This window comes from Nematolebias whitei, chromosome 1, assembly GCF_014905685.2.
Source record: "Nematolebias whitei isolate Nwh7 chromosome 1, NemWhi1, whole genome shotgun sequence".
NCBI lineage: Eukaryota > Metazoa > Chordata > Actinopteri > Cyprinodontiformes > Rivulidae > Nematolebias > Nematolebias whitei.
Window position 1 is genome coordinate 23449988 of NC_056498.1, and position 18941 is coordinate 23468928.

Consider the following 18941-nt stretch of genomic DNA (forward strand, 5'->3'; position numbering starts at 1 on the left):
CACTGATGTTCACTAGAAAAATTAAATGCAACTTTATATCCTTTTTAAAATTTTGAGAATAGATTCAAAGTCCAAATTAAGCAATAAACCTTTTTTTTGTTTTTTGCATTGGGCAATAAAAATGACAAAACAGACAATTTGTTTTCAATCAGCTCATAAACTCATTTAATGCAGCTCACTTCAGGACATTCGTTTTCATTCCACAGGATGGTAAGAGATCATTTTATCTACCATTTTAAAAAAGTATTTTCTGTACAACCAAGAAAACCAGATTTACAAAGTCAGTACAGGATGGAATCCCTTAAGACAAACTTAAGGGGACGAGGATGTTGGTTATAAAATCTCTAAACCGTCTGCGATCCAAATAGCAATATTACAAAAATAAATAATTCAGATTTTTTTTTTTTATGTTTATGTTTGGACAAAAAAAAAAAAAAAGAAAAGAAAAAAAGCGGTGTTAATGATTTTTAGTCTTTTATCCTCACCGTGGTTAAGGTCAGATTTGAATCTAAGCAGTGCAAAAGGAGCATTTTTACATCACCTCATCTGTACAAGTTACGCCCTCGGACATAAAAATAGTTCAATCTATAATAACTCTTTTTCCCAACAGTTCATCGCAGCACTTCTCTGATTTATCGTCTGCTTCATTATTCAGTGGAATGTCGTGTCAAAGTCTTTTTTTTTTTCCTTCTCATCACAGTTTCAGGGAAAATCCCTCTGCTCTGTAAAGTCCTGCTTCCTATTCAGAAGCACCGGAAACGTTAAAACTACACCGTCTGCTTGTAATAGTTCTACGTTAAGCACATCTACGCTAGAGAAACCAAAAGGCCGAGTCCACATCAGCTCTAAGGCAACACAGTTCAGGATGTTAGAAGTTACAGGTGCGGGATGTTTGCTGTTAAAACGGCAGAAATTCAAAGCCGGGCTTCACATCTTTGTCTGCGACAGCTCTGTTTGGGTGTTCCAGGATCAGTAGTGTGGCGCACGTTCCTGCTCGATGTTTTCCAACGATCCAAACGCAGTTAAGCGTTGCTGCGGCGATCGATACTTACGTTAGGCCCGCTTCGATCGCGGGGTGACAGGAATGTTGCGAATCCATTTTTAGCGACTGGGGATTGTCTGCGGCCTCCAGCCTGTTTGCACACAGACTTGAGCGCTGCCTCGTAATAAAAAAAAAAAAAAGAGGCAACTATGGTTTCAGATTTTACAACTGAATGAAAAATATGTACAAAACAAACAAAAAAAAAGTTTTTTTCAGAAAGTACACAAAGGAGGAGTCTGGTTTCTGGAACGGCTCACACTGATCTGATGTGGGGAAGAAGAAAAGGAGGACTGAGACTGCACATCTACACACACAGAGGAGGAGGTCCATTCAGTCTGTGGAGTAAATGTACAGAAACGTGGTTCAGCTTAATCCAGAATATTCACTACGAGCAAAAACATTCCCAAACTGACGGCGGCGTATAGAAAGACTTCAGAAAGGCAGGAAAACAGCAGCTTAAGACGCAAGTACCGTGTTTAGAAACTGGGGATATAGACTTTTTCTTTTTAAATAAAAAGTTCACTCTTCTTCTTCTCACTGCTGACCGGTGAGGTTTTGCATCCCTGCTGTTTAGATAATGAGGGGTCCGAAATTTTTAAGACACCACATGTCACAGAGAGTGGGTGGGTGATCGATGCGGTGCAAAGACTTGAGCTGCTCTGGGCTCAGCCCTTGGTAGGCCAGGTGGTACTCCCTTTCGAAGGCCTCTGCAAAAGAGAGAAAGTGGGGAAATAGTCAGAAATGGTATGTTTAATGACACAAGGCATGATGGGTCTGTTAATGGTTTCAAGGTGTATCATGGTGTTAAAAAGTTACGGTGTCAAAACCACTGCACCTTTAATGTTGTATTATTCCAAGGTGTAAAAACCAAAACAAAAAACGAGATAACTGTGTACATATTATGTTTGTTGAATAAGGACGCCATCGTTCGTTGATCCAAAAATGCTGCAGCCAGAGTTAGTAGGAGAGATCATATCTCTCCAGTTTTAGCTTCTCTCCACTGGCTCCCTGTCAAACCCAAATTGAATTCAAAATCTTACTTCTAACCTACAAAGCTCTCAACAACCTAGCTCCATCTTATGTTACAGATCTTATTGTTCCATATTTTCCTAACAGAGCACTTTGCTCTCAAGACTGCAGGTTTACTTGGGATTCCTAGGGTTTCCAAGAGCAGAATGGGAGGAAGATCTTTCAGTTATCAGGCTCCTCTCTTGTGGAACCAACTTCCAGATTCAGTCTGTGAGGCTGACACATTGTCCAGTTTTAAGACTGGACTTAAGACTTTCCTTTTTGATAAATCCTATAGTTAGAGTTAGCTCGTTATGCTGCTATAGGCTTAAGACTACTGGAGGACAAACTGACCTAATTTCTTAAAATTAATAGTTACAAATACGTACATTTGAATAGTTTGCATTTAATATTATTTCTATCTTAACATGTGATTCTCGACCTGCCATTGTGTATCTGTTCCTCCTTCCTGTTCCTCTCAAACCCAGCCGTTCGAAGCAGATGGCTGCTTGTCCTGAGCCTGGTTCTGCTAAAGGTTTCTTCCTCATGAGGGAGTTTTTCCTTTCCACTGTCACCTTCATGCTTGCTCAAGATGAGAGTCTGCGATGAAGTTAGACTCAAAACAGTCTGCTCCTCAGATCAATTGTGTGAACTGACTTTTTATGTATATGAATGTTTCTGTTCAGTGCCCTGAGATGACTTCTGTTGTGACATGGCGCTATATAAATAAACTGAATTGAATAACACACCCAGTTGTGTCATTTTTAATAATAATGTGTATGTACTGTCACTGTTCCCATACAATGGTGAAATTGTCTCTTTGCATTTAACCCATCCACCACCAGGTGGAGCGGTGCGCAGCTATTGAAAGCGCCCGGGGAGCAACTGGGGATGAGGTGTCCTGCTCAGAGACACCACGAGGTGTGCAATGACTGGGGATCGAACCCGGGACCTTCAGGTCCCGAGTCAGCTGCCCTGCCTCTACACCATCTCGGCCTCCATTTTTTTTTTTTTACTAAAGAAGGAACACTTTTCTCTTAAGGTGACACTGTTTTAAAACGAACATTTGCAACAAGGTACAAGAATTAGAGCGGCCATTTCGCAATACACGTACTTGTCTGTACATGCATACACGAAACATGTGAAACGTCATCATGAGTCCAAGTTCTGTTCCATTTTAAAGTATGCATCAAGCAAAGTTTTTAGTTTTATTTAACCTTTATTTAACCAGGCAAATCCCACTGAGATCACAGATCTCTTCTGCAAGGGAGGCGTGGCCCTGAACGCAGCCTAACATGCATGTTTTTGATCTGTGGGAGGAAACCGGAATACCCGGAGAAAACCCACGCAAGCACGAGAAGAACATGCAAACTCCACACAGATAGACCCCAGGTCCAACCGGGGATTGAACCCAGGACCTTCTTGCTGTGAGGCAACAGTGCTAACCACTGAGCTGTCTTGCTCCAAATACACGGCTGTGTACTTGCTCCACACATTTTATTGACGATACTTCAGGATGCATTTGGTTACAGCCGGCCAAAAACAGTGAACCCAGAGGACAAACGCTGACAATTGTTTTTACTAGAACTTTACCATACAAGCGGTACAATGATGTCCACGATCGCTGAGGGATTTGAATAGTGAATGTTTGTAGTTTTACATGAGTGTTTTCCTGGACTGGAACTGAACAGGGAATGCAAGTAAACCTTAATGTTTTTGGTGCAAGATATTCCAGTGGGTAGAATTCACATTATATATGAAGAGAGGTAGGTTTTTCTTCTCGTCAGAGGCGGCGCAGAGTGACGAATCCTTGTGAGTGAAAGGAGCAATTTTATCCACAACCTGAAGAGGCCTTGGCCACCACAGAGTAATCTTCGGCCACCCTACCAGCCACAACAATCATTTGAAGAAACTATACTTTTAAAGAAGTTGGTACTTGACTTATTTTTTAAGTCACATCACATTAAAATGATATTTTTGCTTATGGTTTCCATACTGTTAAAATCTCATGCCAACCCACGATAATATGTTTTATTTTTATCAATTTATCATTCACTCACCTACATCGATGTTCTCCCGTCCCAAGGCCTCCAATGACAGAAACAGGATCTCTCTATAAAGGCTCCTGAGAAGATATGTCAATGTCAATTTATAGTCTATAAAAACAACAAAAGTTGAGTAAAGTGCTTTACAATTCAATCAAATTAAAATGTAAAACAATAACAAGGACAAAACCATTAACTCTAATTGGATCTCAAACGCTGCCTGAATCAAACCTGAAAGAAAAAAAGTTGGCTCCTCAGCAAAGATTTAAAAGTCTTGATATTCTCAAATGTTGTAAATGCAGAGCTAAACCATTCCACGGTTTTGAAGCAGCAACTGCAAAAACTTGATGCATTTTAATTTGGACCTTGGAACAATTAGGAGCGCTCTGAGGAGTGAATTAACTGGAGTGTAGAAGTTCGGGAGATGACACAAAATACAAAACGTCTTTCACTGAGACTCAGCCAGACCAAAGTTAAAGACATGAATCAACAGGGCTGACCTCTGTCGTTTAACGCCGTCTGGACGCCGTTTGAGCTCTCGGATCAGTAGGTTGATAGGACCGTATACGTCGTTGGTGGTGATGTTGCGAACGATGGTGTTGAGGAGGGTTCGGATCTCCTGGTGGTCCGTTGGAGCCAGGGTCCCCTTCTTTTCCACTAGAAAACAAAACAAAAAAATTACAGGATCATCGTCACAACTGATGTGGCATTAACTGGGTCTCAGCGCTGACCTCTTCTGATACTGCAAAATAAAAAAAAATACAGTAGTCCCTCGATTCTTTGCGGTTCTACATTCGCAGACTCACTCTTTTGCGGGTTTTCAATGTAAGATCGCAAGTCACATGATTGATGGAAGGCGACTAACCAGAGCATTGTGCTGAGGGGCGGACTGGCCATTGGGAGCACCGGGACATTTCCTGGTGGCCTGGCCCGCTCAGTGATCGCCAAGGGAGACTAAAGGGTCAATTTGAGTCGCGCTTGATCATTAAAAATAAACAACCCATGCTGCTCACTCAGGTATAAGACAAACCCCCTGCCCCTCCTTTCTTTTTCCAGGGATGTCTGTCACAGCCAACAGACAGCCTAAGAAAAAAGAAAGGAAGGGGCGGAGTCTCTGCTCTGTTGCGACAGACAGCCTCAGAAAGAGAAAGGAGGGGGCAGGGGGGACTCTGTTCTGCTGTGACAGACAGCCTTAGAAAAAGAAAGGAGGCGGCGGCGGGGGTCTGTCTTATAGCTGACTGAGTCGCACAAGCGACATGGACTGTAAGCGACATGGACTGTTTATTTAAATTAATCAAGTGCAACCCAAACCGAACCTTTAATCCCCCTCAACGATCACGGAGTGGGCCAGGCCACCGGGAAATGTCCCGGTGCTGCCGATGGCCAGTCTGCCCCCGAGATTGGCTCAGTAACTGTAGCATCAGTCTGTCTGCTCTCTTTTGCTGTGTCCTTTTAGGGCGTTGAGAGTTTAGAACATTGTTAAGAACATTGCAAGAGTGTGGGAAGGGTTTATAAAGCCTTAAAATATATATAAATACTAAAATAAATAGAATGTCCCTACTTCGTGGATTTTCACCTATCGTGGGAGTGTCTGGAACGTAACGCCTGCGATAAGTGAGGGACTATTGGATATAAAAAACAAGAATTTACATGTAGCCCTACTGGTGGAATAAACTAGCTGTTAGGATTAGTCTTTAAAGACACAAGGTTAAGTTAGAAAAGTTTAGGCCGTCTTGGATAATAAATAAGAGCATAACTGTACATCTAGTTGTACAGAAACAGGTTGGACAACAAAATACGTTAGTGGAGCACATTTCTGGTTGTGTGTTTCGATGTCTGCCATAATAAAGCTATCTAAGCTACTGTACAGCGTGCTCCTCCTTGAGGTCCTGAGGTGTGCGACACTCAAACATATAATAGTTTGTCCACGTGTTCTGGTTAGATGCCTTCAAGTGCCGTCCTGTGCTTTGCCCACAAACAGCCCACACCACGTACAGCACACACAAATGGGTCTGGAAACGGTGGACGCAGCACTTTTTTGGACCATTTTCTCAACATAAAGTAGATACCTTTCAGTTTGGGAGTTTATCCAAGTTTTTCTTGGGAGTTTGTAGATCAATTTATTTCCAGCTGGAAGAATATATTTTTATTTTATAGTAAAGTCACCAGTTAAAAAAAAAAAAGAAGAAATTCCACTGTGCTGCATGTCCAGCTGCCTTACAACTCCAAACCTGTTGCCCGTTGTTCCTGTTTGATGTAGCTGTGATTGTCTATAAAACTTGTATCATGTGACTCACTGAAGGTTCTCCAGAGCAGATAAAGAGGTTCTCCGGGTTCCTGGTGCAGGTTGATGTTGTCCCACAGGAGCTGTATGTACACGTGTTTACTGTCCTGGGACAGAGACGTCAGGGGAAGCTAAAGGACGAAAACGAAAAACGCTCTTTAGATTACACAAGTGTCAAAACTGATACGATATTTTGTGGCAAACGTTCAGATTTTAACTGGCTCAGGGTGATCGAGTCCAAAAAGACAGATGAAACTCCAGAAAATGCATTTTCTGTGAAAAGGAGTCTGAATGACTTGTTTTTTGTTTGTTAGTTATGTTAAAGGGTAAGTCTGTCCATTTGTGAAGTGATGTTCTGCCATATAGTTATCAACAGAACCCCACCGGATGTGACAGCTGTCATGGAGCAGGGAGTGTGAAGAAAAGAAGTTTACTGTATGCTGGTGTGAAAGAACGCTACATTAGATAATATTAAACCTCAACACCGTTCCGTTTGTCGCCGTTTTCTCAACAGAATGCTGGTGCTGAGGCTGCTGGAAGTTTCAGAGTAAACTTTTGGACGTGTGGATCGGACGGACTGATATATTCAGCAGCTTCGGCGCCACTGGCAGAGAACAAGCGCTGCACACTTACACTGGCGTAGTAACACGAACGCTGTAGTTCGCATGAACTAAACAAATTGTAGAGGTTTAATATTAGCTAATGTAGCGCTCTTTAACACAAAAATGCTGTTTTTGAGCAAGGTGTTTTTTTTAAAAACCTGCCAAAGTATAAAAACCTGGTACTAGTTAGGCTAGCCCAGGGGTCTGCAACTTGCGGCTCTGGAGCCACATGCGGCTCTTTGGTCCCTCTGCAGAAGCTCTTTCAAACTTTGACCAAAACTAACATAAAACTGAATTTTACTGGCTGTTATACAAACAACAACCAAAAAGGACTAGTTTTAGCTGTTTTCCTGTCGTTTCGTTTGCAAATATGTGAATACTGGAACTACTATGAGTAAAACATGCTCATTTTTTTATGCTTTATTTCTATACTTATTTTTTCCACAATAAAAATAAATTTCATGTCTGCATGGTTCATAGCTTCATTAATAAAAAAAAAAAAATCTCCCTCCCCCAACTCTTTACAAAAAGCTGTTCTTTTCATTAATCTTAAAAATAGTAAAAATAGCAATAAATGTTGAAAATCATCAGATATTTTTAGCTTTATAATGTAACCCCTAGAGGCCATAAAAGGCCCTCCAACAAACCTCAAGTGGCACTCCGGCCACCGGTTGATAATCACAGTTGTAGCAGGTTGTTGCAGCTCTAAATAACTTTTGTGAACGAAGGCGTAAAAATGTCTGAATCAGTATTAAAAGCTAAAAGAAGCAGAACTGTAAATTAAAGCTATGAAGATGAAAACAGAGAAGCCGAAGCAGATTTGAAATAAAGTTTTGCAGAAAGCGATGAGATCTTAATGTATGACTGAAGGGGTTTTATTTAAAATAAACATTTTGAAAAGTATAAAAGTTATAAAAACTATAAGTCACAGCACCCTTCTCCTGAATGAGCCGATTGTTTTAATTAATAAATGGCAAAAACTGCCCAAAATAGTTTAAGTGCACAAACATTCGGAGGCAACTAAACAAACAGAAGAAAGTGAAAGCTCTTCAACCTGCACTCCGTTGTTGCAGTGTTCGGAGTTAAGAATGAGACCCGGCAGGTGAGTGGGGAGGTCCAGGCGACGGAAATACCACACCAGGTTCCAGAAGATGATGGGATGCTGGCTCAGGAACTTGTGCGTGTAGATAACCTGGACAGGCAGAGCCCAAACTTTAAGGGTCTTGCATCAGTTTAAAACTCATACAGCAGACTATGATTCATTCTTTACCTGATCGCCCTCGTTCTCCAACAGGGTCTCCAGCTCCTTCCGTAGAACCAGGGGGCTCAGGTACGGTACAGACACGGGCTTGGGATTCACACGTATCTTCCCAATGACATCCTGACCAGCACACAAAATTCAACCGATTAACCTGAGGTAAAAACACTTCCTTTAGAGATGTTCTTCATGTTACCAAAAGAATGAGCACGGACCGACACCTCCTGCAGACTGCAGGGCAGGCTGGTGGTGGAGGCCCCGTGTCCAGGTCTCTGGGAGTAGTCCAGGCTCTGCAGCGGACCTCCAACACTGTTGCTGCGTGTGAGCGAAGTCCCGCCTGATTTCTGCTGCTTCCCCGCTGCCTGGTGCTCCAGCAGACCCAGTGGGTCAGACTGGACCGGCTCTGGAATCAGACTGGAAACACAAGTGGAGTCAGGAGGGGGTTTCTGCAGGAAGGGGACGAGGCATGCACCGCTGCACCACTAGACAGATTTTAATGAAACTATTGTGATCCATTTTTCTTCCGTATGTTTTTCTGCATCTTTCTCATTCAACAGTTTTTGTTCTAGTTCAACAAATCATAAATCAAAACGTTCAGCTCTTTCAGGACAATCCTGCTAGGACTTGGTGCAACTTTAGCTTTTTGAAATATTTAGCCATTTCTTTCCTCATAGAAAATGAATTGAGCTCATTTTACACCCTTCAAATCTTTAGATCTGTTTACACCCTTTCACTGCTCTTTTCACATTTTGTTCTGCTTCAGCTTCTTTCGGATTCTTTGTGCAAATTTAAACATTTTTCAGCTACTTTCAGCTGTTTTGTGCACCTTTCTGATACTTTCTGCTAACTACAACATTTTTGTGCTTCTTCTAACTTCTTTCTGCTAGTTTCTGCTTGTTAGGCTCCTTTCAGCTTATTTATGCAAGTTTCAACTTTTTCCTGCTATTTCAGCTACTATTTAGCTGTTTTTATGCTAATTTTAGGTTTTTCAGCTAATTCCACATTTTTTGCACTCATTTACACTTTTTCAGCCTAATTCAGCAAAAATATGCTCTCTCAACTTACTTCTGGTAATTTAAGCTTTTTTCTACCTTTTAGCTACTTTTCAGCAGTTCTTAGCCAATTTCAGCTTTTTTCAGATCATTTCTACTTTTTTGTGCTCATTTCTGCTTCTTTCAGTCTAATTGGGCAAACATGTTCTTCTGCCTTCTTCTAAAGCTTGTTCTACATTTTCAGCTACTTTTTGTTTCACATTTATTTAGCTAATTTCAGCTGTTTTCAGATAAATTCAAGTTTTTCTTGGTAATTTCCGCTACTTTAAGCCTAATTAACTTTTTTCTGCTACTTTCAGCTCGTTTTGCTCCTTTCAGCTTTTTTCTGCTAGTTTCAGCTTTTTCTGCCATTTCAGCTACTATTTTGCTGTTTTATGCTATTTTTAGCTTTTTCAGCTAATTTCACATTCTTTGAGCTCATTTCAGCTCTTTCCACTTCCTTCTGATAGGTTAAGCTTCTTTCTGCCTATTCAGCTACTTTTCAGCTGTTTTTTTGGTTTAAATTTTCAGCTTTTTTTTAGCTGACTTCCTAATTTGGTGCCAATTTCTACTTATTAAACATAATTCAGCAAATATGATATCCTTCCATTTTCTTCTGCTAATTTAGGCTTGTTCTTTCATTTCAGCTACAGTTCAGCATGTTTTTAGCTAATTTCTTCTGTTTTTCAGAAAGTTCTTTTGCAATAAGCATTCACAATGCATTTAGCAGGAAATGCAATTTCTCTGGTTTATTTTTGTCGTGTTTTACCTCTTTTGTGTTGTGGGTTGATTCTCTGGAGTCTCCTTAGGCTCCTCCTCAGTGAACGTGATTAAACCTGGTGTTTTGATTTCGGCTGGACTGCTGGCTGTGGGCTGAGTACTGCTTGTGTGTAAACTATCTCCTGAGGCACTGGGATTCATGTAAAAACTGGGAGGGGCAAAATAAATAACCACAGAACAGTTGTATTAACACAAAAACAGGAGGAGTGGTGTGGTATGTGACAACATATTATCAGTCTTACTCGGGCATTAAGCGCAGGTCGTGAAACTCGATGTGCAGTAAAGGCAGGAAGGCCGTTCTACAGAATGGACAAGTGGTATTGAGATTCGAGTCGTCCACCGTCCAGCCCGCCATGATCTCCTCATCGTAAACCAGAGCTTCACAGGAGCGGCACTGGGAGCAACTGGACATCAGCACCTGTGTATATGGGGAAAAAAATGTTCAACCACTATAATAACGCTATTAACCCCTGGAAGGTCTCACTGGGTAATATTAGCCATGTATATTTCATTGTGTGTGTTTTTATGGATTTATTTTTTTCTTGCGTGCTGTCAGTAAACACAATTGATTCTAAAAAAGACTAAATATCTCTCTTTTTTTTTTTGGTCACAATTGTTTTAAATGCTCCCATAACCTCACAGACCTTTACTGGGGAAAAAAATCAACCACAGGGTAAGTCCATTATAAATGCATTTCTTTACTCCCATAGTTATCATATTATAAATAATGCATTATTTTCAGTAATGCTTTTTCTATTTTACCTCCATCTCTCTACCTTTGAATTTTCTATTAACTCTCCTGGTGATGTCTTGCTTTTACATCTGAGAGTCTCTGTAAAAATGTCTTTAATCCAGGGGTTATTAAACCACTACAATACTTTTTATTAATAAGCACTTTTAAAAAATACCCAAGGTAAACGTCTTATAAGACAATTAAAAACTATATAATCAAAGTACAACAATAAAATCAAAACCTGCTTCATTAAAGGAGTACATTAAAATGAATAAACAGCTACGTTATCCACTGTAACTGGAGAAGATATCGCTCCTGCACTCTAATGTTCACAGAGAACGACAAAACAGCTGTAAAATGAGTGTATGTGTCTGACCAACCTCAAGTGCACAGTTCTGGGAGATGCTGGAGGAGGAGCTCTGCTCGGAGTCGGGACACTTGCCAGAACGTCCTGGAGTCGGGTCTGCAGCCACAAATGAAACATGACATCACTTCAAACTACAAGTTGACCAGTAAGTGCTTCTCAACGGCTGATCCCGATGACAATATTTATAGAAATCAGGGCAACTAGTAACGGGTATAAAAAGCCGTTTTCAATACATTTGCTTGTTTTGTTCATTAAATATGTTTAATTTTTTTACATATTACAATCAGTTGGACAAACTATTTGGTCAGCTTCTACTGTAGCTCTCAGAGATCTTTATTTCCTGCAACCAAAAGGTGAACACAGTAACGTTTTTGTCCGTGCGTGTTTGTTTGTATGTAGCATTAGCAAAACATCTCATCAGTGGAAGAATTTCAATGAAACTCTCATAATGTAATTAGTAGATGCACAGCTACGACCCTATTGAAGATGGCCATTAGGCAACACTGGCAAACACAAAGGTGAAAATTTTACAGATACTGTTAGGTCTGTCACAATAACAAATTTTGCTGGGTGATTGTCTCAGAAATTATTGTGATAAACGATAATATTGTTTTAAATTGGACAATAATTGGTAATTATTGTCAAATTTAAGAAGAAATGTTTGGTAATTTGTTTTGCATGTAGTACCTTTTTCAACCACCGGATGGCAGTATAAGACTGAACCAAAGGATGGATAGTGAGGGAGGTTCCTTGACGTGACATGGGCTGTCTCTCTTCAGTTCTCAAAATGTCAGATGCTCTGTGTGGTTTGAGCTCTTTAGCGTAGCATTTTACACACAAAGCTTTTAAATAAAAATAAGTAAACAAGTTCTCAGCTTCTTTATGCAGAAAAAGAACTTTTACTCCAAGGCACGGGTTTCAACTATGAATTTTGGAGCTTGACAAGACGGAGGCGTTTTCCCCGAGGTCGGCCTGTTAGCTTAGCTCGTAGCTTAGCTTCTCAGCTTAGCTGCTTTTAATGATCCAAAAACGCGATTTTGGACGGTTAAATGGATTTTAAAGAGAAAAGAGAAAGGGAGGGGTCAGTGAAGAGCACCGGAGTTGAGCTTTTTGTCATCCAGTGTCTTCAATAGAAAGAGAGACACAAAGAAACGACAAAGCCGATAAATGAAAATAAGGTTGATAATTTTCATTTATCATGCGATTGATTGATTTATTGTTTATCCCGAGAGGCCTAGATACTGTGCTGAAAATTGGGATGATAGAAGCTGAGCATCATCCACAACGTTTAATATGAATGCTGACAGATCACACAAGAGCTCAAAATATTGCATGCAATAAGTTAACCCAAAATTACCCAAACTCTGTTCACTATCAGCACAAGATGATCTTAGTTTAAAACTTTGGCATGAATGGTGGCGGGCAATTTGACTTCCTTCAAAAAATACCAGGTCTTCAAGTGAAATTTGTTTTCTTGCTTCGTGCTTTTTGTGCTTACGTGTCTGTTGCGTTCCTCGGCCGGTGTCGCTGCTGCCACTGCCATCGCTGCCCAGGCTGGTGCAGCTCTGGTTTAGACCGTTCGAAACTAAACTGGGGCCGACTTTTTTCTCAGGACTCTCGTTCACGTCGTGCTCGGACCGTATGCGTTCGTCCAGTCGGGCGGGGAAATCATGGCCACCTTGAGGATGTTCGTCCTGTAGTGAAAAGAAGAGATAAAACTACATAATAATAGCTTTGAAAAAGTAACTATAAAATCAGTAAAGTCCTTGAGCTTCCAGACACATATACAACCCCAAATAGAAAATGTCACATTTGCTGCAAAAATGCAGTGTGAACGCTTATTGCTGAATGATTTTGCTGCAAGCTACTGAAAAAGCTGAAACTAAGCTGTAAATCTCCAATCTCTGAACTGTCACTTCTTGTTTAATACGAACATTTGAAAATGTAGCCAAAAATAGAATGATTTGCGAAAATGTTAACAAACAGCAAGAGCACGATAGCTTTGAATCAGAAATAGTAACACCCCCAGTATACTCCCGCGTACGTCCATACGCGGAGGTATGCACGTACGTACGCGGAGGTACGAGCGTACCCCCCAGGGCATGTCCGTGCAAAGCTAAATTTTTACGACAGCATACGCGGTGTTGCAAAATAAACTGCCCGGTGACAGACTGTTTTGTATGCGACACCAATGTATTAAATTCCCCTTCTTCATCCCTGATCTGGCCTTTTCTTTTGTTTTGTTTTTTGCCAAGAGGCAGTGATCTCTTCCTCCTCTGTTGATGCCATGACTGAAATGGTGAGAAATGAAGGAATTTGTCACGAGCGAATTAAACTCAGGTCCAGCGTGGCTGCAGGAGGGTCTGGAGATTTCCTGGTGGGCTGGTCTGATGTGTGGGCTGTAGAGCCAGCGCTCCCTGTTTTTTATTTTAATTTTAATTTTTTACATTTTTTTATTAACAACATATAAACATAACACCGCTGTGGCTGAGGCTACCAGTGCTCGTTTTATTCCCCCCAACCTGTCAATCAATCCAGTAGGCGTGTCAGCAAATGACCAATCAGCGAACTCAATTTGTCCTGAAGGTAAACGCCCCTTGTCTGTGAAGCTGCTCTGCAGCTGCTCAGGGTATACGCTTGAGTATGAAGTCTGAACCCTCTGCGTACAGTACACGTGTACGTACGCATAAACGGACGTACGCGGGAGTATACTGGGGGCGTAAGCCACTAGTGTCCACACGACAAAAATGAAAAACATTTAATGCCACTAAGATTTAAGTTGAATACTTTTTAAAGCCCTAATTTAACCTAAATCCATTTACTGGCAGAAACCATGTCCCTGAAAAAGACTTTATAGCATACATTCTAAAACCTGTATGTACTTTTTAGCACTGCTGGTGCATTACCAAATGTGCACTTATGCACCCCGATACAATCAGAGAGGCATACTTTTGAACCGTGCACTGACAACCGGCGCCAATTTTTGATTCTTCAGACCAAAGAATAGTTTTCCACGTTACCTCAGTCCATTTTAAACTAACTTTGGCCCAGACAGCAGCGTTTTTGGACGGTGTTCACATGTGCAGGTTTGACCAGCACTTATAGATGGCACAGCTGAGTTTATTTATTCGTTGTTTTTGGATAGGTTATTGAGTCCACCCAAGGATGTCTACTACAGTATATCAGAATGGGGTTGTGATTTTAGACCAGGGGTGTCCAATCGTGTTTGAGGGCCACAGTCCTGCATGTCTTCTGCTCCAACACATCTGATTTGATCAATGGGTGATTAATAGGCTTCTGCAGAACATGGAGAGGTAATTCAGCCTTTGAATCAGGTGTGTTGGAGCAGGGAGTAACGCAAAACATGCAGGAGGACCATGACTGAACAGTCCTGGATGAGACTCAAACAGAAAGCAGGCTGTTTTGTGACGGTGACGCTTTAGTGAGACTCACCTCATCATCAGAGTACGAGTAAGCTGATGCCACGACGTCCCACATTTTGCTGGCCACGTTCGCCGCCTGCTTCACGCTCGACTTCAGCACATTAATTTTGGGTCCTGACAACAAAGTGTCCATTTTTATGCCTGAAATTGTGTTGATGACGGAGCCCAGCGACGGTGCCTGAGTGGACTTGACCAACGCAGTCAGCGAAGAGGACCGAGTACCGTGGCTCGCCGTGGTGCTCCCATGGGTCTTTGTCTTTACTGCAAAGGTTTTTGAGCGAGTGACGGTGTTGAGGTTGCTTTTGGGCGTGTTGCTTGGTGAGCCGGTTGGAGTTAGAACAGGAGGGATTGGCAGGCTGGACCTCCGCTCCAAAGGTTTTAGGGACTGAGGGCTGCCAGCAGAGTCTGCCTGGGACTGTTGCAGTTCCATGCTGGAGGACTTGGCTCCCATGGGGCTTCTCAGATTCATGTACATTTCGATCTCCTCAGCCAGGTTACGGGCCACTACAACCGGCACAGACCGTGGCGGCTCCTGGCTGCAAACAGAAGCAGATTCTTCACTCTCTGACACCAGGAGGGAGAGCGGGTCGGCCCCAACCTCTACATCGGCCCTCTCCAAGGTAGCTCCTCGCACCCCAGGTTCCTCCTCCTGTGTTTCAGTTTGCTTCCTGTCGTGCGTCACCTCGTTTTCATCTCCCTTGCTTTCCTCCGACACTCTCGTGTCAGTCTCTGCTGAAGGCTTTTTATGAGATGAGCCCCTTTGTTCTTCGGGCTCTTCCTCCAGGTCTTCAAAAAGAGCTTTGGGCGAGCTGCTGGACGATGGACTCTGAGCCCCAGAGAGCGCCCCGGCCAGAATATGAGCATCTGCGCCCATTTGACTGGCCATGTGATCCACGTCTTTCTCCAGGAGCATTCCAGCTCGAGTCTCGGCGCTGAAGCTGCAGCTGCGTTCGGAGAAGCTCTTCTGACGCTGCTGCTGAGTCGGGTTAGCTGCATCGCCAGCTGTAAGCGAGGAATCTTCATCAGGCATGCTGTCTTTCCTACTGTGTCTTCTGAACAATTTTCCTGTTGCTGCAAAATGTAAAAAAAATTAGTTTCACTAAGTTTAGTTTCCAAACTAAAGACTCGCATTATTTTCTCCCATTTGTTCTTACTTGTTTCTCTACCGCCGTCAAAGGTGCCAGTGGACAGTCTGACGATACTGGGGACAGGCGAGGACACTTCAACAGGACTGATGGGCTCTGCCACTGCTACTGCACTGTCCACGGAGCCAGCAACGTCTCCTACTGTTGACAAAAAACAATATACTAAAAGAAAAAACATGACCGAAGGAGCATGTGAGGCTGAGAAGCAACTTTTCTTACCGTCATGAGCCGGTTTATCATTTCTCTGCTCAGCTGGATCAACATCTGTATGTGAAGGCTCTGCCAGCTCCTGATGCAACTCATCCTTGGACCCGTATCCCTGATCCGACTGCCTTCCTGTAGGAGAGGATTTAACACAAACCAGGATGTGGTGAGAAGTTAAAACACGTGAAAAAAAGAATTGGATGTTGAGATGCAGTGACGTTGGTAACTGCTTGAGACCTACAACTTAAAGAAATACTTCAGAAGCTTTGAAGTGAGACTAAGATTGTGAACAAATAGAATTTTACCTGTTGTAGACAGCTCTTTGAATAGCTTCAGTTAGGAGGAATAACGCTTTTCTGACAGTATTGATAAGCTGATCAGAGCAAAATCAAAACTAAAGATGTCTGCCATCTTAAAACCATTTTCAAAATGTTTAAAGCAAAGTTAGGTTAAAGTAAAAAAACAAAAATTCACTGCACATTCAATGTTATTTACAATGAAGACCGTGCTGTCTGTGAAATATGGTTTGTAAAAAAGAATATGTAAAGCATAACAGCGCAAAGAAACTGATGCAAAGTAATTTAATGTAAGGAACAATGAAATCGTGATTACCGGTAGATGAACCACTATCAGTATTTGTTTTTCCCCCTCACATCCAAAATGTTACAGCAGTTCAAGCAAACATCAAAAACTTCACACCCCACTTGAGGTGGTAACCTTTCTTCTTTATCAGAAAAAAAGCAAACTTCAAATTTGTCAAAAAAACAAAAACAAACAAAAACAACAAAACACACTAGCAGTAAAGCTGAGCTCACCCGTGATCATCGTTTACACTTCATGATCTTTTCAAAATAAAAGTATGATGATGGAATTGGATGCAGAGACGTTTTGAGTTTTTTTCTTTTTTCTTAATGAGTGGGGTGGTAGGAGGTAAACGTTTTAAATAAAGCTGCCCAACTGAAACAACTTAGTATCACTAACAAGTGCTGGTATAAAATAAATAAATAAAATAACCAAAACATAAGATGAGCGTATGCGATAAAGTTAAGACTCAAAGCAGTCAGTTGCATTCCTGATATGTTAGATATGTTAACTTATTTTTATCTATGAATGTTTCTGTTCAGTGCCCTGAGACGACTTCTGTTGTGACTTGGTGCTGTATAAATAAACTGAATTGAAAACCAGCAAAAACTGTTGCAACCGTCAGTCTGGTCAAAATGAATTTATTTCTCCAAACTCAGTTGTTCAACTAGCTATCTACAACAGGTGCATTATTATTTCTTCACAACTTTTCCACAGAACTGAGCTTCAGAAGACCAGAGTTGTCTCGATAAGAGAACCAGTACCAGTATTACTGTAGCTGTCTGCTGCGTCCTCGTTATGTTCCTCGCCGTTGACTTCCCTTGAGCTGTGAGCACTTCCATGACTCAGATCGTCAATACTCTCTGGCGATGCATCTGAAGGAGGAAACAGAAATAAAAATGAGGATTAACTAAACGCACCTGCATGATGAGAGCCGTGCGAGAAAACCAATTCGACTCCCACCTGTGGACACTATCTCGGCTCCATTCTTGGACGACGTGTAGTTTTGAGTCTGTCTGAACTGGGCCACGCCCCGAACGACGTTACGCAGCTTGGTCCACATGAAGATGCCGCTCCGGTATTGTTTTGGCCACGGGCACTCCAACACAGCCTGAACAAAGCAGATGGAAGGATGACTACGCAGCAGGACGAGACTCGGGACGTTCTGAAGTCAGGCAGCACAATAAACCTTGTTGTAGTATCCGTATGTGATGGCGTTGGGTCGTACTCCAGCTCGTTTCATCTCAACCAGGACTCGCACAGCCAACACAGGAAAACCCCACACACCGCACAGCTGCATCACCACCCTGTAGCACACCTGACAGCCAGATGCAGACAGATGTTACACAGCTCTTAGAAACCATCACCACCAGATGAACGACCGTATCTCTCTCGGATACCTCGTCCAGAACCTCCACATCAGCGGCCCTCATCCTCAGCAGCATGTTGTAGGCCTGCTGCATGGCCAGATGCTTGGACTTAGCCAGTCGCACCCTCGCAGGCAGGCAGATGAACCACAGGCTGTAACTGTGGCTGAACAGGTAGCGGCCCCACAGATGCTGCCTGGCGTAGAAACGCTTCGCCATCTTGTACGCCAGCTTGATCTCCTGTTGAATTGGTTACAGAAGCTTTCAGTTTCAACTTCATCAGGTCATAACAAAAGCTTTATCATCAGCCAGGGGTGTAATGAGACCCTCAGCTCTCGAGACAAGACTTGAACAAACATTTTAAGACAAAATATACACAGAGAGAAACAAATCCTGTTCTTAAGCACACTTGGAGGTTTTGCCACAAACTCAACTGACTGTCCTTTCTCATGAGTCTCTTCAGACCTCAGAACAGCTTCGACCATACTTGACCAAATTTATTAGGTCTATGTGACCTTGTAGCTCAGAGGAGAGTTCAAAATATTTTCACAAGGTGAAAAAAAATTAAAACCCGACGGCCTATCCTTTATTCAATTATTTCTTAAGTTTAAAAACATTGCAATGGTTTTCAGATGTTAACATATTATTCATGCAGAAACATTAAACAAAATCTTAATCAAATTATCAGTCAGAATTATTTTTTGTCTAAATGGACAGATAGAGGAATAGATGAATGGATGGATAGATGGATGATAAATGGATGGCTAGATAGATGGATAAATAGATAGATGATAGATGGATGGACAGAGAGATGGACGGTTAGATAGATGAATAAATGGATGGATGATAGATGGATAGATAGAAGATAGATGGATGGATAAATAGATAGATAGATAGATAGATGGACAGATAGATGAAACATGATAGATGGAGGGATGTTCGATGGACGGATAGCTGGATAGATGAAACATGATGGATGGATGGATAGATAGATGAATGGATGGATGGATGATAGATGGACAGACAGATGAATAGATGGATAGATGAAAC

General features: G+C 41.9%; 1 protein-coding gene across 1 annotated transcript in view; it reads right to left on the reverse strand.

Annotated features, from left to right (window-relative positions):
• Positions 1-442: 442 nt before the first annotated feature.
• Positions 443-18941, reverse strand: part of dennd4c (DENN/MADD domain containing 4C) — a 39234-nt gene continuing 20735 nt past the window's right edge. The window contains exons 16-33 of the mRNA XM_037675791.1: positions 17925-18131; positions 17714-17842; positions 17488-17635; positions 17289-17399; positions 15958-16074; positions 15748-15879; positions 14604-15664; positions 12649-12844; positions 11164-11246; positions 10293-10468; positions 10040-10198; positions 8455-8653; positions 8252-8362; positions 8036-8173; positions 6393-6510; positions 4596-4752; positions 4111-4175; positions 443-1749 (exon numbers count right to left, since the gene is read on the reverse strand). Of these exons, the coding sequence (XP_037531719.1) occupies positions 1613-1749; positions 4111-4175; positions 4596-4752; positions 6393-6510; positions 8036-8173; positions 8252-8362; positions 8455-8653; positions 10040-10198; positions 10293-10468; positions 11164-11246; positions 12649-12844; positions 14604-15664; positions 15748-15879; positions 15958-16074; positions 17289-17399; positions 17488-17635; positions 17714-17842; positions 17925-18131 (3444 nt within the window). The 3' untranslated portion in view covers positions 443-1612. The remainder of the gene's footprint in view (positions 1750-4110; positions 4176-4595; positions 4753-6392; positions 6511-8035; positions 8174-8251; positions 8363-8454; positions 8654-10039; positions 10199-10292; positions 10469-11163; positions 11247-12648; positions 12845-14603; positions 15665-15747; positions 15880-15957; positions 16075-17288; positions 17400-17487; positions 17636-17713; positions 17843-17924; positions 18132-18941) is intronic.